This window comes from Eucyclogobius newberryi, unplaced genomic scaffold (assembly GCF_026437365.1).
Source record: "Eucyclogobius newberryi isolate DKJ021-1_F unplaced genomic scaffold, fEucNew1.0.hap1 SCAF_14, whole genome shotgun sequence".
NCBI lineage: Eukaryota > Metazoa > Chordata > Actinopteri > Gobiiformes > Gobiidae > Eucyclogobius > Eucyclogobius newberryi.
In genome coordinates, this window is record NW_027315768.1 from 22,398,361 (window position 1) to 22,423,222 (window position 24,862).

The following is a 24,862-nucleotide window of genomic DNA, read 5'->3' on the forward strand; positions in this document are numbered from 1 at the left end:
TCACAAATATCGTACCAAATATATTGTACCATCTCTCATTTACAGAATAATAAGGCGGTATAGTAATTATTGTGACAGGCCTAGAGTTCACATGCTGTATCTGTGTTAGTTGAGGCAGGTCATATAGGCTATAATTTAATTTCTATAATTTAATTTTGTTTTCTGAAAATAAGGACAGATTGATGATGTGTGTCTGTGGGTCCAAATGGCCGTATGCTGACGATAATTAAAGATAAAATGAAGTAAATGTTTAGGCCAATGTGTCCAGTTGAATAGATTTTTGGCTCAGTTAAAGTACCACAGACAAAACACTTCCTGTTGTGCTAATGTCTTTGTTGATACATTTCTATCACGCTTTGAAAAAAACCTCCACATGCAAATGTATCCCAATCCCATTCATATGCTGTCACTTCTTGTAGTTTTGCAGAGTGAGCATAGCACCAACTGCAGCTTTTCACACCTGAACTCGCGAGACTTTACATAACACCTCCAGCCCTGTCAGCGTACACGTCTGACTCACGGCCTGTTTCCTCCGTTCGCCTGGAAACCACTAATGTAAACATGCCTGATAGTCAGCTCCACCACTTCATATTTCACCGGGAAGTCAGAGCTAGCATGAGAGCTTCAGCTGCACACACACAGCAGCCCTGCCACTAACGAACCCACTGGCAAATATAAAATCCAATTAAATTATCACAGACAGTATCCAGATCACCAACAATATCCTTTTTTTTTTCTGCTTTTGTTTTACCCAGCACTTGCACTGACTCCTCGTTGGCCGGCTACTAGATTGTTCCACTAACTTTCTGTCTACTGTGAGTCAATACATAAACAGTTTTAGAAAAGCAAACTAAATATTTTTTAGTTAGGTATTCAGTTGTAGAAGGGAAAAATGGGTATTGGGTTTATGTAAGTTCCCTACATCAGTAACTGTCAGCACGCCCTTTATTTGGAGAAGTTGGAGCAATGACTCAAAAGTTAAACCAAGGCTTTTACATTGGGCCAAGTGAAAGTCAAACAACAGAAACGCTTAGGCGTTTATGTACAATGTGTGTGCAGTGTTGAGTAGAATGAAAGGGGAGTGAATAGTGAGCTGCTCTCCTCCACATACTTGTCAATATTTAGCACGCAAAGCCCTGTTTGACTCATTGGTTTTTGATAACTTAGAAAACAGTCACAAGACCAATTTGACCAGATATTTGCTTATAGCTCAATGGGTCCGCCTTTTCTCTCTGCCTTTCTTTCTTTCTTCCACTGGAAGCACCCATGTTTATTTAGTTTAGTTGAAAGCATAGTAAAGTTAAGGACTTTCATTCAGCAGTGATGTTGTATCATCCAGGAGTGTTCAGAGTGACAATCATTTTTAAAAGGCCCATTACTTTTTAACACCTTTGTTACCACTTAGTAGAACAGTACAACAAAGTATAAGTCAGTGAATCTTGAAATTACAGAACCGTCTGAGAGTTTAAATCACTGTGTGCCCAGGATATTATTATTTTTGTGCCATAGAAACATTATGGGGAAAATAATTCCAACCACATGGATCTGAAGAAAAAACTAATTATAGAGGATTATGGAAGATTATGAGTGCTTTTCAATATTCAAAAAGTCACAAATTGAGACACAAAAATCAGATCAATGCCACTCTCAACAAATGAAACATACAGTACGCCAATTCCAATGTCTGGATTTGGCAAGCAATGTTGCCCAGTGTTTAAGAAGCATTGGTTTTGTAAGATGTGAAGTGGTATGGGAGTCAAAGCATGTGGTGAGGAAATCTGAGCTTGAATATATTACATTAACACATTCATAGGGGCAGTCACGCTATGTTTTCTTAATCATGCATTTGAGTGTTTTACCAATCAGCAGCAGCCACATGTTGGACAAGGTGGACAAACGCCTTCCCCCATAGAGACAATCTCACTCATAATGAAAGAAATGTGTGCAACAGTTCAATTTATACACAAGCAAATAGTTATGGCACTCGCACACAAAGACGCACACACCCAACAGGAACCGGAGTAATTAGTCAACAGTAAAACAACAATACTGCACTCTTAGGTCTCACGGCTGGAGCGCGCTGAGGCCGGCTGAAGGGTTTTGGCAAATCTACCCCTGCCAAATTTCCCCTGAATTTTACTGCTGCTTTTATTTCACTTCTCGGCAGTTCGGACAGGGCCCTGGGGACGCCAGCAGGGAGGAGGAGGGCAGCCCTGCATTGTTTATCATTAAAACAACTCAGAAAGCATGGCAACCAACAATAGTAGCAGACTTGACCATTCAGTAATATGAGCTGTGTGTATATGCTGTTCATGTCCAATGTAAAAGTGTAGTTCTACTAACTGTAAGACAGGTGTCAACCGCAGTTTTTTAATGTAAAGTACATTGCAGGCTGTAAACATTAGTACATGTGCGTCGCAGGTTATTTAGGGTTTAAGTAGAGTATATTTAGATGTGAATTAATGTATTCATTAGCTAGACCAAAGAGGTATTTCTTTGCTTATTGACTGGTTGTTTTAGTACACACAAAAGTCGTTTCAGCAGTAGCCAATATACATTAACATCATGTTGTTGGGGCCAGAGTTTTCAGTGTCATAGGCTAAAACTCTGGGAACGTTTCATTTTTTCAGGTACTGGTAGGTTTTCCATACTGGTACTTTAACAATAATAAATTACTTTACTAAAGGCGCACTATGTACCATTTTTTTCTGGTGGATGGTCTGCCATCTGCTTGTCTCCATGGAGATGTTAATGCTTGCCTGAAATGTTCCACAGCATGAATTAAGTAAGAATGCATGTTTATAAAGATATTTTTGAGGCGTAAAAAAACACCTCTAATTGAATACATGCAAATAGAAAAGTTTAAAATACTGTGTAACATTCCAAGCAGAGCAATAGTGTCTCCATAGAGACAAGCAGTGCACCTTTAATCAACCACAGTACAGGATAGTAATGTTCATAAATTCCATTCGATAATACTTTTTGACTGTTGCCGTTGCAATTAACGATTTAAAATGAAAGATTCTATCTTTCAAATGGTGAAAAGTCCTTGAAATGTTGCCTTTAAAGGGAAAGAGAAACCAATGAATACTTTAACCACACACATTCAGACAATAGCAAAACGTATCACTTAATCACTGAATCATAATCCTATCTCTGTTGGTACAACGTAAAGGTGCACTATGTCACTTTTCAGGTAACTGATTTGCCACTTGCTTGTTTCCTTGGAGATGTTCTTGATCTTGCATTTATTCAATGATAACTTTATTTTGTTTTTTTACAGTTAAAAATAATATCTTGCCTAACCTAACCTGTAACCCGGCCTGGTGATGTCACCTGTTTGAGATGGATAAATTTAATGTTGTGAATACCGTGACGTTCCCTAGCAGTAATCTCCATGGAGACAAGCTGGAGACAAGTTATACAGGACACCTTTAATTAGAACTTACCTGTCCCTCTTACATATCTTTCTTTTTCGTCATTAAAAAAATAAATAAATATTGTGTTATTTTTAAACATCTTGAAAAACATAAATAATCTTCAGTCAGTCTTTGACTAAGATCTGAGTCATAACTCTGAATACCAAAATGACTATTTCTGTGTTGTGAGCTGGATTGCTACTGAAATACTTTGGAGAAATTCAAATCACTTGCACTTCTTGTGTGGCTTTCTCCATTTGTTTCTTACCGAATCCTTTTTGCCAGTAACTTGCTCTGGTGCATGTCCACAGAAGTGTAAATGTGCAGCGTGCTCCATGTCCATTCTGTTAACAGTGTAATGGGCTGCTTACATGTGAGTGGGTGGAAAAGTGCCCTCCTGTTGTTTGCACACAGCTCTGTCTTCCCAGAGGGCACGAGCCCTGCTTCTCGTCAAAGTCACGCCTGTTTGAAAAGGACTGAGCTAGCGGCTAATATCGCACAGTTGGCTGTTCTTTCCACAGCTGTAATAAATCTGAAACACGAACACAAATTTATGTTGACTTATGATGTATGAAAGGTTGATGATGTTATAGCATCTACGTGTCAAATATAGGAAGTAGAGTAAAGTTGTAGTTGTAGGTCAGTGTGTCTTTTATCAAAACAGAAGCCAAAAAACACACACAAATGTTGATTTAAATAGATTATGCCACCTTTTTCAACAGAATATAAGTAACACATTACATTCAAATAATATATAATAAAATATGAATATTTCAAGCCACCCCCTACCTCATTCTCCCATCTCTGCTTGGAATTATTTTTATTTTTTTAAATCCAGACTTTGGGTCGTACAGGGTTCCCTCTAATAAGAAAATATGCTTCTAGTTATGATGAAATTCCTCTAAGTCAGTTCTACAGTTTTGGACAGATAGTCAATGCATCTTACATCATATTGCAATTGACTATGAGCAAAATGTAAAATTATGATCCACATACTCAATAGTTTAATATTCATCTTGTCACTTCTCACCAGAGCGTCACAACTACATCTGTGACTGACAAGGGCCATGCTTTTAGTGACCATTACAAATGTAGGTTCCAACATTGAGGACTTCAGGGAAACGTTTACTAGAGGAACACATCCTGTGAGAAAAGCTGGTATATTTTGATCTTGATCCAAGAAAAGTGGCATATCCTGGAACTTATTTTCACAAGATTGCACATTCCTTGGCAGCTGTCTCTTTAATGGATGCACATAACATTTTAATTGTACCTTAAGGCTTGAACACAATATCAAGTTACTTCCAGTCTGATTTTGCATCTCAAAATATCTGAAAACCAATATTGATCAACTTTTGTTTGGCATTTTACATCTTCTTTGCCCATAATAGGCCATGGGTTGCATGACGGTGCATGACCTGAAATGTACTCTGAATGCCAGGAAAATCCAGGAAATGCAATAGACTTAAAAATCCATGTTGCTCTGCCAAAACACACCCACATCCAGATAATTACGCCTTTCTTTACACGTGCCTTATGTAAACTCAGTCCTGGGAAAAGGTTCACATTTGCACATTCATCGTGTCAAAATTGAGACTTAACTGTGACTAAACGTGAAACTAAACCTGGACTAAATCAGGCCTGAACAAGGATCAGAACAAGACCAAAGCAAGCTCACGTCAGGACTAAAATGGGCTCAATTTAGGACCACATTATGACAAGTGTGAACTAGGGAGACATTATTAGTTGGTAAATTGATAATCGTGATTATTTAGGTCACAATATGATCGTAAGAACAAAAAAATAATTATATTGACTATTTTAGAAGCAAAATTAAGTTTTTTTTTTAAAATTATCTAAATATAAAGCACTTTAGATATGGCTGTTTTTATCACATTTACTTTATTTTGTCATTCAGCCAGTTGAGTTTCATAAAGCTGGTCACAAACTGAGAACGAGATTTTACACATTCTCAGTAATAATCATGAATAATCTTTAAATTGTGATTCTTACAATAATGGTAACACTACCGTTTGACCATGTGACATCCCTAATGTGAACCCCCAGATTCAGGGTCTGATAATTGGAAGTAACCAAGATAATTTACACCCATCAAGGCGCCATTTACATTAAGTAATTCAGCTCACGTTGGACGGAAGGAGGAAATTATAACACATTGTACACACCAAACCCAACGTACAACACAAAAACACCTCAGCGTGTTTTTGAATCTGTAATGCCTTTTTGTTTCAAACTTCCTCTTTCAAGCGTGTTAAAACATTTCACACAAAACAGTGTTGCAAGTTAAATCATCTTAAAGTGGCCACAGCCAACTCTACAACAGTAGGAGCCTTTTATGATTTTATGATAAAGAGTCTATTTCCCCGAAACAATGTACTTTTATTTTGTTTTTCTAAGACAAAAGTAGTAGAGTTTGCCCTGTTACTGTTACATTGAGGCTAAAGACACACACACAGACCCACAGCTCCTCCACCTCAGGCCCTTCTGACTCATCTGGCACAAAATCACTGCTAAAAACAACCAATGTCTACTCACTACTTTTCATTTCAACCTCTAAACCCTTGTAAAAGTTGAATAAAGCTGTTTTTCAACCCATTTGTTGCATGAGTTAATATTGAAGTGACACTATGAGGTCATATTTAGAGAATAATAGATAAAACACTCTTACAGTTCATCCACTAAAAGTAGATAATATGAGGAAGTTCATTTGTCCAAGATAAACAGTAATGTTTACAGAAGAATGATTGGCTTGAATGGCCTCCATGGGAACGCTTGGTAACATGTCTCCATCTGTCATTAAAGACACATCCTCAAAACAAAGTTCAACTTGAGACAGTTCAGTGCTTTTAAACAACATGGTTTATGAACAAGATGGACTTCCAAAACACATTCACATCACCACATGCTACTAATAGTAGTAATAGGCTGTTATTACAATGTAGTATTATGGGCAAGTTCAGCTCTAATTTGAAAATGTACTGAATTTGAAAAACTGGTTTGTGGTCTGTCGGATCAGAGTGCACTTAAGAAATGGTAGAGCCAAGTCTAAAAAGATCTAGTTCTTTGTAGAACTGCCATAACGTCTCATTGCCGGCTGCAGTTTGTTTAATTCTCTGCAGATGTGAACACCTGTCTATATATACTGTATTACAATAGTTATTATTAAGCTAACAGAGTGAGACAGCAGCGTTTCATGCATACTGAAGACTAATTATGAACACATTGAAAACTGAACGCACAGGGTCCACCTCATAGTCCTTTTCATTACACAACTTCTCTGTCCGGGTTTAGCTTGCTGCAGGCCACAGTTTAAATCACTTTCACTTTTATATACTTGTCTCTTATAGTCATTATTATGTATGGTGTTTAGGGATATGCTGCATACCAATCTGTTGTCATAATCCTTTAATATCCTCTTATCAGTTTGTCAGAAACATGATATAACACAGTTTCACACTTCGCAAAAATATGGTCCACGGTCTTCTGGTGGTCCTCAGAGTCCTGCAGCTGTTAAGTCTATTCTGTAACTTTTGATACATTCTGGTTTTGCTGCTTCTTTGAACTAGCCATCTACATTTCAATTAAGTTGAGTCATTTTAGACATTGTTCACCCAGTTCTAACCTTTTTTCAGTCAGTTTTACATCTGTTCTGTTTGTTAGCTGGTGGTACTTGGACAGCCGCATAGACAGAGGACATAGCCTACATCATGGTGTCAAATGTTTGAAAATCACTGTTATAAATAAGGAGCATGTGTGGGACCATTCTGTGACCTCTAGTGGTGATGAGGTGAACTACATGACCAAATCTGACCATAAATATATAAAAGGCATTGTTACATGACAAATGAATGCAAACATAATTACCCTGTACAACCCTGTACACGGAGACTACAAGTGTTGAGTAATAAACCTACTTCTTATCTTTGGATAACGGTCACATAAAGTTAGCCTGGTTTAGAATAGTTTTGCAATGTCCAGAAATAAAACAGAAAAATGATTTCTTGTGTCAGTAAAAAGGCACAAAAGAGTAGCAGCAGCAGCAGCAGCAGCCACAAAGCAGCAGTCCACCTTAAAACTCTCTTGCTTACAGCACATATACATTTCCTGAAAACGCCCCGTGCACCAAAAAAAAAAAAATAATAAAAAAAAGAAAAGGAGAAAGAAAGAAAGAAACATAGTCAGTGACTGAGCGATAATAATACGGCTCCGGCTTGTGTTGTTTATCTTAAGAAGAGGGCTGGACGTTTGCGCACTTCTCCTGGACTTTCTAACCTTTTTCCCCCCTGCGCGTCTCAAACTTCGGAGCGTTCTGCCGCACGAGCCTCGCGCAAAACACCCGACGGCTCCGACGAACCGACTCAAGGTCAGCGCCAGTGACCGCCCCCGAGAGCTGTCATCGCGGCTGGAGCTGGAGCTGCGCGCGGCGGTTCATCCAGAGACAGCGACGGAACCGAACTCCTCTTCGCGGTTGGATTAAAGATGAGCCTCCGCGTCTGAGGGGGGGGGGATTGTAAAAGGAACCGAACTGAAGCGCACGGTTGTCGAAGGCGCCGCGGACACCATGTTGGGAAACCCGGGGACGTACGCGAGCAAGAAGAGGAAGAAGCCCGTGCTCAAACAGTAAGTTCAAAGTCGGGTAAAGAAAAAGTAGTGCACGCGGGAACATTATGACAAGAGCAAAAATGGGTGATTGCGTTTCATTTGGTTGTTTTACTGACTTTAACAGACACATTTTCCTAACGTTACACAAAGTAGCGCATGAACGAGACTCAAGAAAAGACATGGCGCGTTGTACATCGAGCTACACTAGTCGAGCTAATGTGTCTATAATGTATCTAAACATGTGAACAAAGACCAGGTCAAATCACGCCGACTTGATTTCGTCCGCGTCTGTGGTCGACGCAGGTCTATTTTGAAACAACTGCCGAGATGGCTCCGACTTGAGGCGTGGTCGACAACTTTATTATAACGAATATGATGACTAAAGTCTCCAGCGGGTCCGAGCCTCGCACTGTGGGGCCCCTGCGGTGGGCTCCAGGCTCCGACATGTGCTCAGGGCTTAAGACATGGCACAAAAGTGAAGAGACAGGAAGTGCGGAGAGACAACTGCACACGAGTCAAGAGTCAAGAGTTAGTCCCCGAAAACCATGTTCTTTCTTTCTAAACGTAAAGTGTCGAGGTGGAGGGATTCTGGAGCGTGTGTGTGTGTGTGTGTGTACATGTGTGTATATACGTGTGTATACGTGTGTGCGCGTGTGTATATACGTGTGTGTGCGTGTGTATATACGCGTGTATATATGTGTGTATATACGTGTGTATATATGTGTGTATATACGTGTGTATATATGTGTGTATATACGTGTGTATATATGTGTGTATATACGTGTGTATATAAGTGTACATGTGTGTGCGTGTGTATATACGCGTGTATATATGTGTGTATATACGTGTGTATATATGTGTGTATATACGTGTGTATATATGTGTGTATATACGTGTGTATATAAGTGTACATGTGTGCGCGTGTGTATATACGTGCGCGCGCAGACGTGTTGCTCACTTTTTGGACTACCTTAAGAATATGTGTGTATGTAGAATGTGTGTAACTTGGATCTGGCATGGATATCTTACCCTCGCGCATTAATCACAATCAAGTTGGAGAGTCGGCTGCTGCTCTCACGCGATGCTCCGAGGAGGGCGGGGGCGCGGAGGGGGAGGCCAGGGCTCCGGGCTCTCGCTGTGTTTTTGTAATCCGATCTCCTCCGCGCTGCCTGCACCGTTGTGGGATCACTGCTGCCTGCAAGAGTTCTGTGCGTTTCTGCCCGTCCGGAGCCATTTCCTATTGTTCCCTCTCTCGCTCTCTTTCTTTCTCAGTCTTGTGCAAGTTTTCCCCTCTTTCTTTGGGCCTGTACTTTTGTAACATTTTACTAGCAACAGTTTTAGAGTCAATTCTTTAATCCCACTCAAGTTTCCCTAGACTGGGGTTTGTTGTCTAAGGCCAGGTTCAAATACTTGTTTTAACGATTCACTTTTGAAGGTTTTCAATCTTAAATATATGCTCTTACTGTTTATATGTTATGTAGTCACTATGTATAGTGTTTCCAAAGCAGGGCGGAATTGAAATGTCAGTGGATGAGTTTGAAAAAGTCCCCAGGAGTCTAACCTAGAAAGTAATAGTTGACAATAAACCTAGTAAAAGATGTTTGCCTGGTTTAGTTTAGAGTTTTCAGAGTGTGAGACAAATGTTACACTTACACTTAGCAGGCGTTCCCAATCCGAAACATCCAATCTAGAATCAACAAGTAAGAATGTGTGCCATTTTTTTTACATTTCTATAGTTTGATTTAACACAGGACAAAAGCTGTGTCTTATTATATTTGTATGTTTTCTATTTCCACAGTTGAACACTCAATTTCACAGTTCAACAAATCAACTTTCTTTCATGTTCTTTCAACATTAACGTTACAAACATGTGTAATCAAAGTGACTCAATGGTTAGAAAGCAGACAAAGAGGATGTTTCTTTAAGGGAAGTACAGAGCTAAACCTGACATGTGTGTGAGAACTCTGTTAAATTAATATAGGATTTACAGTAGACAAAGTTAGCTCCATTGTGGACTGGTGTCAGATTAAACTGACAACAGAGAGGCCATCAGGGGGGAGGACTTTCCCGACACAACATTTTCAATGCCAGATGGCTAATTATGCAAGATAGATGGTGTCCTCTCTTGACAAACATTTCTGCTTTTTAACATTTCACAATTTCCAGTAACGGTAGATGCACTCGAATGACATTTAACGTGCAGTAAACAACAGGCAAACGAGATCTCCAAATATGCTTTTCTCTAGATGTCTTTGTGGATGCAAACTTACTCATAATAGCAAGTGGTGATTGGTCTGAGGGCAGCCACTGGTCCACCACAAGACTTACCCCAATAACCATTTACTGACCACCTACTTCTTCATTTCGTGAAGCATTAGAAACAGCTTTTGTAACATCATTAAAAATCCCTTATGATGCTGCGTGTGGCTGTGAAGCAGCAGAGACCTGGCGACTTGAGCGGGTTGTTCCCAGTATAATCCCAAAATAAAAAGGTGGACTGTGCGCAGACATCTGTGTTTCTGAAGATGCGGGCCGTGCAGAGGACTGAGGTTTCCTGCGCGGCCAGCTGGGCTCTGCCTGCACAAAGGCACCATTGAGCCTGACTGTAAAAAGCTGTGGTCACTACACAGGGGCATTCCATGGCAGAGATGTCCTTCCAAATTCTCTCTTTTGTTGGCGAGACGCCGTAAGACTTACCGTATTTGATTTCAAATAATGTAATTGTTTTCGGATTCAGATTGTTTTGCTTTCGGTCTGATTTTTGGTCTTAACTGCATTTGTTTGTCTGTTATTTATGTTTTGTTTTTTTCAATTGCTTTGGGACATTTTCTGAAACTTTTCAAACATTTGTCAAAACTGTTGGACGCTTTGCAAAACTATTCCCTGTTCAGTTTAGTCTGAAGACTCTAACTTTGTCAACAAAATGCTCTTGTGAAAAGTACACGTTTATTAGAGTGTTTCGTGGTTAAAATATAAAGAGAATCATCAGATTTATAAACTTCATTCACAAAGCCTGGTAAATGCTCTTTACATGTGTGTGAGGGAGTTACAGACATAAAGGACCAGTGTCACTGTTTCAGTTGTTTTGAGTGAGGTTTATGTTGCAAATGTGTAGAATATACTCAAATAATGTATGTAACAAAATGATATAACATCTGACAATGGAGTCTTTGGATCTGTTTTCACCACAGAAGTCTGTACGCTGTGCTCTCTACTACAGTCTGACTCTAAAACGTCTACACATTGTGACTGTTGTGTGTGTTCTGTTGTGTGTTCTGTTGTGTGTTCTGTGTGTGTTCTGTGTTCTGTTTGTGTTCGGTGTGTGTTCTGTTGTGTGTTCTGTGTGTGTTCTGTGTGTGTTCTATGTGTGTTCTGTTTGCGTTCTGTTGTGTGTTCTGTGTGTGTTCTGTTTGCGTTCTGTTGTGTGTTCTGTGTATGTTCTGTTGTGTGTTCTGTGTGTGTTCTATGTGTGTTCTGTTTGCGTTCTGTTGCGTGTTCTGTGTGTGTTCTATGTGTGTTCTGTTTGCGTTCTGTTGTGTGTTCTGTGTGTGTTCTGTTTGCGTTCTGTTGTGTGTTCTGTGTATGTTCTGTTGTGTGTTCTGTGTGTGTTCTGTTTGCGTTCTGTTGTGTGTTCTGTGTATGTTCTGTTGTGTGTTCTGTGTGTGTTTCGTGTATTTGGTCAAACAACAGACAGAGGGACATTTTGAGTTGAGAGTCAAGGCTTGAAAATGGATATAAGGTGGTGACAGTATAAGCAGAGTGTTTGATCCCCGACTGGAAAGTTTTGGTATTTCTGCCAAACTTTAGACATTAAAGCAACAGGGAAACAAAAACAAATGCATTGCTTCTATTTGATTTGTTGTTTTGGTTTTATTTTTTACAAGGGTGGAATATTCATAATCACTGCTTCTCCACAATTATCTTACATTCCAACCAGAGACGTCACCACCTCTGATCCCCAGCTCGGAGAAATGAACACTACAGCACTATATGGTGGAAACAATAAATGGCAAAAGTAACAAAGTAGTAACCTTCTCCATCTTTTTTCTACTTTGGACCACTTTTGAAATAAAAAATAGAACCTGTTTTAATCATTTTTCACTGTGCGACGGGACAACCTGCTTTACTTCTAATTACATACAAATATGTATTGTTCGTCAAAAGGTTTCCGAAACTCCAGTACTACCTTTCAACAGTGACTGGCTTTCCTAATAAGTCAGATAATATTCTTTACCAAGGAAAATATTTTCAGATGAGATTACTGTCGGTGGGTTGTGAGAATGCGACTCGCTGATAGGAGGCACGGCACCGAGCCAAAAGCATTCCTGGTGAACACAGTTTTCCTTTGTTTCATTGTTCAGGAGAGGCAACACTGTAATCCCCAGCCAAACGCTAAAAGCCAACACTTAAACCTAAATGATCCAAATTTAAAGTTTTGGTAAAATAAACTAAAATTGCATATAATAACAATCAACCCACATTAAAAGGGTTAACTGCAAATAGTTTGAATTGCATGCTAACAAAGTAATTATATTGTATTTATGCTTGATGCAGAATATCCCTTGCTTATGCTGCTATAACATGTCTCAAGGGCAATAGCACGGACACATTGACAGCTCCCCCTAAAAGTAAGTGCTCGACAAAGAAGAGGAAGCGCTTCCTCTCACAGGCCTGGGCAGGATGGCCCTCTGACCACAGCAGCTCCAGAAGGACTGGAAACACACAGCACTTAGCATTGTTGTATCAGCTGTGGGGGGGTCGCACTGTTGCATGTCTGCACATTACAAGAGCGTACAAATCCAACAGTTTGGTCGACAACACTATACGTACTTCAGAACCTTTATTCTTTTTGGGGTGGATTTAGGAGGTTTTACGATGTAGAGATTTACTTTTTAGCATAGGTTATACATTGTAAAACAGGTGTGCATACATTGGCCTTGTTTCCTGAGAGCAAGAGAAGCCTGAGAAGAAACATGCAAACCCCAGTGGAGGTCCATAACTTCAATACGGCTCATAACCCAAACAGAATAAGCTGAAGTTACAAACGGGTCACAATCACTTGAAATAGAAAGAGTAGAAAGAAAGAACGTTGAAAAAGTAGAGTGCGTTCTTCTAACCATTCATCATCTATTTATTGCACAAATTGCCATATCCTCTATCGTTCTGCCCTCACTGCAACTATAACACACCAACTAAAACTTTGGAAATGTGACCAAACGTGAAGAGAAAGCACACATGCAATTAGCCCCTAGGTCACTTTAGCGGATGGACCAAAACTCTCCAGGCGCTGTGTAAAAGTGTGTCATACCAGTCCGCCTGTGCTGCATAACGGGGGTGAAAGAGGTCAAAGTGCTGCCCCGTCTGATCCAAAGATAAGCAAGACAGGCAGCAATACGGGGGTTTTCATGAATGAATGCATGAGTTGGCCTGCTGCCTGGGCCCCGTGATCCCAACCAAATCAAGGTGGAAAACTGCTCCTGAATGCTGGCTTTTGTCTGCCTGGATTTCTCTGCAGTGAGATCAGCCCGGCTCCAAAACTGAGTTGTTGCATTCCTGGCCCATTATTCTGTGGCAGAGCAAGAAACTGAATAGTATATTATTAACTAGAGTTGGGCTACAGAGAGAAATGGAGGAGAATTTGAACTCTCGAATGACAGACTTCAGCTCAGTGGATATGATCAAAAATGGCAGGCGGCCCACCGACAGGACTATGATCTCACTCTGCTATTAAAGACATGAAGAGAAAAGCAGTTGCACTTTTCCATAAAGACAAAAAGTGTTGCAGGTGCTCATTTGTACCTCGACAAATGAGCTGAATAAATCACATTGTTTGTCTGTTCAACGTGGCTCAAACACACAATCGTGCGCTCATCGTTTACCCACCTACTCCTCCTCTCCTACATCGTGGAGAGTGACAGGCATGTTTGACCAATCACAGTGAAGTGTCATTTTCTAGAGAAGATCTTTCTTAAGACAATATAGAACACATATGGACTCTTGTATGTATAAAATGAAAATACAGGGTTCAGAATAAGCGGTATCGCATCGCAAAATGCGACGCTATTTCTCTCAAATGCGATGCATTCGTCAGAAAAAAAGTGCTTTTGTATCGCAGCTTTTGCGATACAAAAATGTGTGTTCAATTGTGTAACCAAAGCGCCTAAAAGTACTGATCACTCGTCAATCGATCGTCAACAACGGCATGACACATGTAGGACACTGTGTGGACATGACACATGTAGGACACTGTGTGGACATGATACATGTAGGACACTGTGTTGACATGACACATGTAGGACACTGTGTGGACATGACACATGTAGGACACTGTGTGGACATGATACATGTAGGACACTGTGTTGACATGACACATGTAGGACACTGTGTGGACATGACACATGTAGGACACTGTGTGGACATGACACATGTAGGACACTGTGTGGACATGATACATGTAGGACACTGTGTTGACATGGCGAGTCCCGCTGCTGTCACAGATCGGAGTCTGAAAGTGGGAGGAGCCACGTGCGCTAAAGTTGGACTTCCGAGGTCAATAGCTCCTAAACGCAAAAGTCTTTGCAGATCATTCACAGCCAAAATACTCATATTTACACTGCCATGTGACCACAACCTCGTTTTAAAAATCAGATGCATATTTTGGGCGCAGCGAATTACACAGCTCCGAATGTGCAGACGGAGCCGATACGAGTGCATAGGGACCGTCATCAAAAGTGCAGCCGGAGCCGAGACGAGTACTTAGGGACCGTCATCAAATAGCAAAACGAAAAATGGAAACGTTTTATAGCTGGAATGGAATGTCAAATAGAGTGGTACAATTTGAATAACATAATAAATACACCACACCACAGCAACCTTTATTTTTCCATCAGAAGCTTAATACATATAACTAACTTGGTGCTAATTAATTTGTTCAACTAATTTTATTTGCAAGTTTTCTGTTTTTTTTGAAGAAAAAAAGTTTAAAAAGTGTTTAAAAGTTCATTTGTTAGGATTTTTTTAAAATAGAATGTTTACAAATACATTTGAAATAAATAATCTTGTTACATCGATGGAAAATATTGATTGTTAGTCACTTTCGTGTTTTGCTATGCAATTATCAAATTGCTATACATTGTTTAGCAGCACCGCTATAGAAATGAAAATCCTTAATCTGAGCCCTGAAATAGGGACCAATAAAAAGAGAGAGAAAACAAGAACATTTATTTCACCTTAAAGGTCCCATAACATGCAAAATCGATTTTTCAGAGCTTTTAACCTTCTTACATTGCTATTTGTGCTTCATTTATGTACCCAGAGTGTTTTTTTGATTGATTCCCGCAGTGTTTAGCTAGAGTACAGACTATCTCCTTTCCTCGAATCTCCAAACTGACGGGGGGTGTTCACAGGACCGCGTCATAATCACAGGCACGCGTCATCATCCCCCCTCACCCTCCCCCCTCTCCAACCGCCTCCCCCTCCCTGCCTATATATATATATATATATATATATATATATATATATATATATAGATATCTGTTCTGTGCACACTGTAGAATAAACACCAGATTTATTTAGGCTCAAAGTAATGTTGATCTGAAGTTCTATTGTTCTATTGCAGCGCGGAGCAGACAGCTGTGGGGCTACGTCACGGGTGGGCGGGGCACACACGCGCGCTCTGAGACTACGTCACGGGTTGGGCGGGGGAGCCAGATCGCTCTTCGCAAGGGTGGGGGCGAATATCAAACCAAGCCGTCTGCATTTCCGGGTTGGTGAGGGGGTCCAAGGTATGGGTGATATTTCTTAACTATTATGTTAAGGGTGTTGCACAACCCTTATTATTATCAATTATACACTTAGGATAGACTACGAAACGTGAAAAAAAGCATGTTATGGCACCTTTAAAATAAAATGAATAGTACATTCTAGCGCCGCTTTGCTGGTATCATCTTTACAAAGACACACTTTGGCAAAAAGTGAGAGACTTGTCTGGATTCGTTCGATGCAAGTGAAAGAAAAAGATCTTGATTAACACCATCATGACATTTTCCCAATAAGGTGGTATTTTTCATCATTAGAAAGACACAGTTCTGTTTCACAACTGGAGTTATGTCATAAAAGTGCAGACTAGATAAAGCCCTTATTGCAATAAGGTTAAAACCCTTATTGCATGCAAAGGTTTTTACTGCCACTATCTAACAAGCTGTATGATAATGCAAATGTCATGTTGCTCTATGTTGTGTAAAAGAGGCCTGACATGGTGAAAGTGAAGTTCAGATTTATCTCCAGCTGGTGCATGTGCTGAACTCAGATCGTAGCGCTGCATTTGATAATCAATCCTTAGCACCTGCTCGAGGAAACAGTACAAGCATTTATACAGTCCAAAAGAAGTTTAAAATAACTCTTGTGACCATGGTGTGTCCAGTATGCGAGTAATGACATTTATGGCCTCTAAAAAGCAGAGTAAGTTTGTAGTTTTGCCCTGGGTGGTCCAACAGTGAAAGAGAATAAAACTGCTCTTGTGGCAAAGAAGTGACCACCATTTAGACTAACTTCATTAGACATGCTTGTGTGACGGTTTCCAAACAGAGGGACTTTCATCATGTTTGTCAGACAACGGCTTGTTCACTATTTATGTGCTTCAGATGCTCCTGGAAAGGTCTCGCACATTCATTTGTGAATCACTCAACACTACGTTAGTTGTAGACCAAGGAGGGACATTTTAAAAGGAAAAGATGATGATCATGTTGTTGTAATGTAGTTTGGAAAATTAGGGATGGATCATGTATTCAATCAGTGATATCAGGGGAAGATTTCCATGAAAACAAGCAGAAGGAGGCAAAGCAAGAGTCAGGTTTGTGGCGATACAACCTCGCATACATTAAGGATGCATGTTTTTCCAAGTTTGCTAAGTTTTTTTTAAAGTTCAGTATAAGTTCAGTAAAAACAAAACATGCTTTTATTTTTGTCAAGTTAGTTGCAATTTCTTTTGCTAAAACGTTGTGTACTGGGGCTTTGCCATTTTGTTGTGGGTTTTTTGGAACACTGCATTTGGATGTTACATTTTATCTTGGTTTAGTCATTTTCCCCAAGGAACATCTTTGATCTGACTTTCAAAGCTCAAACATGTTGTAACATTCTTCTTTTATTATTTTTTTTTCCACTTAAATAAACAGCCATGACATTGATTTGAAATCTGGCACTTTTTGAATCCCCTCTTGACTCGCTAATCCTCACCGGCAGTGTTTCAATGTTTCAGTATTTCAGTGTTTCAGTTTTTCGGTGTTTCAATCTTTCAGTCTTTCAGTGTAGTTCTTCTTTGAATAGGTCTGAAACTGGCTTTTGGTTCCAGGTTGTTTTGGCCCATGCTTAAGTGATGCGTCATTCCGCTTTGGGCTACAAATTGCATCACTGTCTCCCTCCGTCCATTATCCAGACTCCACTCCACCAGTCTCTCCTGTTGATCTCATTCAAACTCACTCATAGTTTTGCTTGTTGCTCCGCAGAAAGAAGACGTCGGAAGTGAACGATGTGGTCAAGTCCAACCCGTCCAAGCGCCACAGGGATCGGCTAAATGGAGAGCTGGACCGCCTCACCGAGCTCCTGCCGTTCCCCGAGGACGTGCGCTCTCGGCTGGACAAACTGTCAGTGCTGCGCCTCAGCGTGGGCTACCTGAGGGTCAAGAGCTACTTCAAAGGTACAACACGGCTCACGCAACGGTGCCATGGCAACATTCAAATACGTTTCGATATATTGCCCACCTCTAGCCAAAGCACAAACTTACTGGGCGCGAGCTCGGTGTCTTGAGCAGGAATTTTGAGGGATGTGACTTGACAGTACAGGTGAAGAATGGGAAGAGACACACAGCAAATTGTCAGAACCCCTATAGGACAGCACAGTTAGGTAGAATTGTTAATAGATGTTTACGCACCAACAGAACTACATGTGCAATTTTAGATTCAGATTATTTTTGTAGTTATCAAAAACGAGAGAGCAATTGCATTTCCATTTTTCTATATATATATTTATTAAAACCAATAAAACATAAAACAACGACAAGACAAGACAACGGGAGAACAAACTTTGGTGAGAATGAAAATAAAACAAAATAGAAAGTGAGGCATCCAAAGAAAAGAATGTTAAGGCAATCAAAGTCCAAATTAAAAGTACCATTTAGTCCAATATTTGTCTATTTCAAATGCCATTTTTGAGCGTTTGCATTTTCAAACAATTTTCGAAGTTGACTTTCAAAACACTCCGAATGTTGCCCGGAGCCAGACTTCACCTTGAACAGAGCGTTGTCTGTGACTGTCAGGGGGAAAGCGCTGAACCAGACGAGGCACAGAGTTGGCGGAGCAGGCTGAGCCGCTGAAACTGGAACTGGTTTTGAGTGGAGCACAAAACTGTACCGCTGTACCTGCAGCGCTTTCTCACCGCCAAGGAAAGGAATGAGAGGCATTTGATTTTAGGAAGCGACACATCCGAAAAGCTGTCATTATCTCTCCACCCTCGACAGTGAAAAGTCACGGAGAAAATATGAGGCCGTGCAGAGCTGTGATAAGAAGAGAGATGTTCACCTACATAGTCTGGACCAGATCAGCAGCGTGCAGGTTTTGTACTGTCATTACCAAAGATATCATGCTTTCCACTACTACAAAGTATAAAAGAAACTCAGTACTTCAACTACAAAACACCACAGATGAGTAGTGCCCTTTGGCCCTTCCTAAAGTTTAAGAATCACTGGTAATCACTGTTGTAAGGGGACCAAACTGCACAAATGTGAAGTTAAACTCATCAGAGCTAATCAATCAATAATAAGGTGTTACATTTATTGTTGCGAAAATAAACGTCCCGATTTTTGACACCGTGACCAAATAACAGTGAAATAATTAACCTACTTTGAATAACATTGTCTAATAAAACTGTCTCTACTGTGACTAGTTTTATTAAATTAAACGTTGTAAATGTCGGTGTAATCCCTCATTCGTCCATGCGTGTTCCATAGTAGAAAAAGCTTCAGTTGTAGTCATCTGGACTCAAAAACATTTTTTTGATGATATGACGTAAAACGCACTGCATTTAGGTTTATTAGGTTTACGTTTTTTGGAACACATTTTTACTTTTTAAGATTATAATAAGACTGCACTAATTAACCGACTATAAACAATAATCTTTGTTATCTGGACTCTATAACACACAGGAAAAGACCTTTTATAACGACGACAGTGGCATCAGTACATCAAAAATAAAAAAAAGGAACAAAACACTATTTCAGACTTTCCTCAATAGTACACTTTATTCGTAAATTGGTTGTTAATGTATTACTGTTAATGACTAGTCGACTGCTAAAACAACCATTAGCTGCGGTCTTGATCGTGAATAATATCAAATAACCAAATAATCTTGACATCCTTGTATCATTTTCCTCACCTATATCAACAGTTTTAGTTGAGATTTAGTTTCATTTTCAGCTTTAGTTAAGTGATTCTGATGAGTCAAGCTTATGAGTAATATGTTTAACCTCTGGAATCCTTCATAAGTGATTCTTTTCTCAGACCAAGACTGTAATTCAAACGCATGTGTTGTCGGACCCACTGCTGAGTAAATGTGTTGGCGTCAGTATCTGCTCTACTTTTGTTTGCTTTTCAGTTTCCTTCCTTTTTGGCCCCGTCCTTTGACATTTTCTGTTAGTTACCTTGGCTTTAGTCACGCTAGCTAGCCCTACATAAAAAAGAGCTTTCACAGATACAAACGTGGAATGGGGTTGGATACAGAATGCAGTATAAAGTCCAGTTCCAAAGGTAGAAGTGTGTCCTATTATCTGCTCACAGTGCACGCTGTAAACAAGGGAAAATGGACGTTCGAGTCCTCTGATAAAGCTTGCTCGAGCTGCGTTGATATACAGTATGCGTTGTTACTTTTTCAAAGCAGGACAAATTACAGTACAGTAAATGTACTATGAAGCTTGGGTGTGTCTCCTACATTTCTCTGTCTGCCGTTTCCAGATATGGCTATAAAACTGCCCTAATCTGTGATTTGGATTTAGCATTACGTTTACTTACAAAACGTTTATACTGCTTTGATACAAATTGTTAAGACAGGTAGCCAAAAGTAAGAGTAATTGTACTACTCAGAATAATATTAATGCAGTAAAACAAGTGTATGTCTGAAAAAGTGTTTTTTTAAGTACTTAAATAAACCATTTGGACGCATCATTTGATTTATGTTTAATGTGGATGTAACTATAAACCATGAAAATCTGAAAAATTGCCAAGTATACTATAGATAAAGCTTTATATAAACTAAAGGAGCCAAAAGATTTAGTAAGAGGAAGAGTATTTACACTTACACACAGTTAGAAGTTCAAAGTATAAGTTGTGATGAGTAACACAGGTTCAATTTCTTAAAGTAAATGTATTAAAAAATGCTTCTACTTGAGTGAATACAGCTTTCACGTCACAAATCCAAGTTCCTGCTCGGGCTCTTGTGTCCATAAGTGCTTTCTTTGTTTTGCCTTTTCCAAATGAGTTCACTGATCAGATTTGTGGGAGCGAGGCTGTCTGACTCATGCAGGATTCCAGGGTTTTGACCACCACCGTCGCATGTGGATTGGTTATTAGCTCGGTATTACCTTTGCATGAGAGAGTCTGGTCGGGTCTGAGTTTTTGGCAGTTTAAATCTGTTTTATTAGGCAGCTTTAATGAATCCAGGTTGTCATTTTGCCTTTCTTGTAGCTTTTCCTGCAAGAATATATCGCAATGAATTAGACTACTTTTAAAAATGGTGATTAATTGTGGCTAATTGATTACAAAAATAATCCTAAACGTATTTAATTATCAGTAAATGGGCCGTAAACGGATCGTAGCACATGCCTTGGGCCGGGATAAAGACCGAGTCACAAAAAGAATATGCATTTAATGAATACTCAATGCACAATTAGACATTGGTTTCAGAATGCTAAGAACTGTTGATTGTTGCCATAGCGATTAACAATCACGCAAAAAATATTATGCAATTTGAATGGGCAAAAGTGCTGTAAACAGTTTTACGGCGATGCATATTATAATTAATTAATTCATTGATTTATTAAAATGTTGGTTACCACTTCTTCCATTCTTGTCATGGTCTTGATTTAACTTATCTCAGAATGAATAGAATCAGAAAACATCCTACTTGTTTGACTCCAGTTTACCAAAAGCCTGCATTGGTTGACTTGTATCTGACAGTTGTTAATGATTATAAACGTGGCTAGTATCTAAAACCTCATTTTCAGTAGATTGCTGGTTATTTATGCTAAACAAACCCATATTAAAAGAAAAGCTTCTTCTCGGGCACATCATGTCACAGTGGGTTATTGGTTCTGGCAGGCCTCTCTGACATTTGATACTACTCAACCCACATGTATTGTGTCAATGGTGCCAACTGTCTTGTTTTGACAAAATCTGTTTTGTGTTATTGACAAGCCGTTTGATAAGCACTCCACAATGAGCTCGATCAGCTTTTGTTCTGCTGCAGATCACATTGCAGGATCCAGTTCTCGTCTTTATAAATTAATTAAATCAGGCCGACTCTATTCTGTGAGAAGTGGGCACATACACAATACTGTGAGCATAATCCCGGAACCACCCAACTCCAAAAGGGTTTAGGTTTTTAGATTGTCCAACTTTTCAAAACGTTTCAAATCATGCTACATTTTAGATTCAGTTAAAGTTAAAAAAAAGTAAAAAGTAAAATAATCCAGGTACTATTTACTCCACAGTTTGCTTCTTTTGCCTTGATGGGAATGACAGATGCATATACAGTAGCTTCATAAACAAAAGTATTTTCTGTGCATCGGAGCAGGATGAACTGTAGAGGGTGACTCCAGTCAAAACACAGGTTTCGGATTGGTGTTCATGTCGAGACACGCTTTAGCATTGGAGATAAGGATCCCATAAATCTTTAGCTCAAAGAAAGAACTTTAGACAAAAGAACAAACATAAGCAGTTTGACTTGGTGTGAGCGCAGATTCAAATATTTGATAGCAAAACCAAAGGCTATTTATGGCCTCCTTAAAAGCCTGGCATGTTGTTGTACCTCATAGCGTGACTTTCGGTGAGTATTTTGGAAAAGCGTGCGGCTACTCTACTGCTGACATATTTGTGTGTGACGCTGTTGGAAACAGGAGAAAATGTGGACTGGCTCTTCCAAGTTCATTGAAAACATCCAGAGCCTGTTTGCAATCAGTTGATGTGGTAACACTGAATCATGTGTTATATTTTCTTGAATGTAATTTGGTATGTGGGACATGCTGGACGTCTATGTAAAGCCTCCTACGTGGACAGAAAGGAGAGGTAACTTTAAAGAGTCTTATCCAGACTTCAAAGAATGCAATTACATTTGTAATCTTTGAAGTCTGGATAAGACTTTTTGCACAGGGTTAGCACAAGGTTAAACATATAACAAACTAAATATTATGTAAGTATATCAATACAAAGCCACTGGTAAAACCGCCATGTAGTTCACTTTTTGTGTTTGGAGTTTACAGCAAGCGCCCCCTAGTGAGCAGTACACATATTTAGTTTAAGTGTGTGAAAATAGGATAATTAGTAATAAATGAGTTGTTTTGGTAGTAAAAGTAATAGTGGTGGACATAAAACACATTACCCAGTTCAAAGCTCCCTAGTTTCCATGTTAGTAATTGTATCCTGATTGGAGGCATAGTAGATACAGCTTTTAGCATATCTCACCTATCACCTCATTATTCTCCGATGTGGGAATGGGACGTGTTCACAGTATGACAGCCGTGGCTCTGGATCCGCGACTCGCCTTTCAGGATCTCGTGAGAACGCAGGCAACCGCTGGGAGACAGATTTAATCATGTTTTCATTTTTCCCAATTTCCATTCTGCGGAAGGTTTGTTCTCAGCCTCTCTACAGCTTGGAAACCGCAGCTTCAGCTCTCCTCCACTCTCTTCACCCAGCGCCTCTCTCTCCCTCTCTTATCCTGCGTTGGCCGAGATCGCCCACCAAAGCTCTTTGTGACATTTGCGCCTGTTCAAGAATGTCTTTGTTTGTTTACGCGCAGAACGAAAATCAGCTGTTGTTGGACTCACAGTTTGGACGAGGGATCAGAAAAAGACAGGAGATGCATACCTTTGACTTAACGCTGTGATTACATTCTGCCGGGTATTGGAAAGTATCTGTTTGCGATTGTCGCTCGCGCTGCTGTGCCGACTTCTTTCTGATACTTTTGTGATTTCTCGTTGGCTGTAAATTATTGTTTTCGGTTGATATTTCTTTCTCGTCTTGATGTCCAACATGTAAAATGGATTTTATTTTGACTTGTGTACTGTCATGTAGCCTTAATTATGCAGCCTGGATCAATAGATGAAGGTTAAGTGGCTCCAACTTATACGAGGTTATATTTGACCACATTGGTGAGCAAAATGACTTAGGGAAAAGTGCAGTATTGGCTAAAGAAAAAACTAACATGAGGGCATTAAGCAAACACATTTTTTACAGTATTTACAATTGTTAGTTTCAAGTGTTTTTCTGCCTCCTTAAACATGAGCATTAATCCCTGAACCTGTTGTAACTTGTCCCCGCTTTAAGTCCATGTCCTATCGACAAATATGACAAACCCTTTGGCGTAGGATTGTACTGAAGTTTGCTGTGTTTTCTAAAAGATGTTTGACTGGTCAATTGCCCTGTTCCAGGTGTACATCAGGTAAACCTTAGAACACACCTGGGCATGTGCAGCCCCAGGGGCCCGGATCAGGCCCTCGGCCTGTTTTAATCTGCCCCCCTCAAGTTTTAAAAATAATTGGTTCTCTTTCCATTTGTTTATTTATTATTTTAATGTCTGCTCTTGTCCTTAATAAAGATTACATGAAATTTATGAAATAATAGATCAATTAGCTTATATTTTACAGAAAAGTGCTTATAATGAGTAATAAGTATTTGTTACTTCAATTATTGCGGCCTGGCCCTTCGCCACATGCCTGGATTCTATTATGGCCCTTGGGGGAAAGTAATAACCCCGGCTTTAGAACATTGTGTTTCTGTAAATAGACAAGTACTTTGTTTTAATTTGTTATTTCAGTAAAAGATAATTTAGTAAGTAAGGAGTAAGTAAGGAGTAAATCCCTCAATACATTAGACTTTTCTGCCAAAACAGTCCCTCCAATAGTCTCTTTGTCACTTTACAAAAGTGAAAATGAATCAGGTACATTTGGAGGATGGACCTGTGACAACAAAACCTTGTGTTATTGGTTGTTGTTTGAGACTTGCTCTGCCCCTTTTTTCACATCTGCGTGAGAACAGCCATCTGAGTGCAGGATCTCTTCTGGAACTAAATGTTTTCAAATCAAGATAATATTCCCCTATGCATTGCTGGCATGCTTTATGCTCTCCCTGTAGCTGGCATGAGTCCAGGCCGTGACAGCACTTCCTTTTGCTCTTAGCTCCAGTTTGAGTTTTTCGGCCCCACACCACATGCTTTAGTCAGAGAGAAACTTTGTTCCAAAATGTTCATTTAGTTCAGCTTTTACTAGGGCTTTGTCACGATATGATCACGATACATAGGCTCTGATACAAAATGTATTGCAATTTAAATACACTGCGATACACAATATATTGCTTTACTCAAAAAAAAAAAAAAAAATAGTATTATGGGTCAATATTAGTAGGAACCACAATAGGCCCTCAAGTTTGTCTGTTTTATAATGTACCATGTTAGCCCTTAGCTTTACATTATATATATATATATATATATATATATATATATATATATATATATATATATATATATATATAGCCACAATAGCCAAAAACATTTGAGTC

The 24,862-nt window shown here is 39.5% G+C and overlaps 1 protein-coding gene across 1 annotated transcript in view; it reads left to right on the forward strand.

The window, feature by feature from the left end:
* The first annotated feature begins 7,998 nt into the window (after positions 1-7,998).
* The window catches only part of ahr2 (aryl hydrocarbon receptor 2), a 30,022-nt gene continuing 13,158 nt past the window's right edge, over positions 7,999-24,862 (forward strand). The window contains exons 1-2 of the mRNA XM_072445014.1: positions 7,999-8,060; positions 17,546-17,736. Coding sequence (XP_072301115.1) covers positions 8,002-8,060; positions 17,546-17,736 — 250 coding nt within the window. The 5' untranslated portion in view covers positions 7,999-8,001. The remainder of the gene's footprint in view (positions 8,061-17,545; positions 17,737-24,862) is intronic.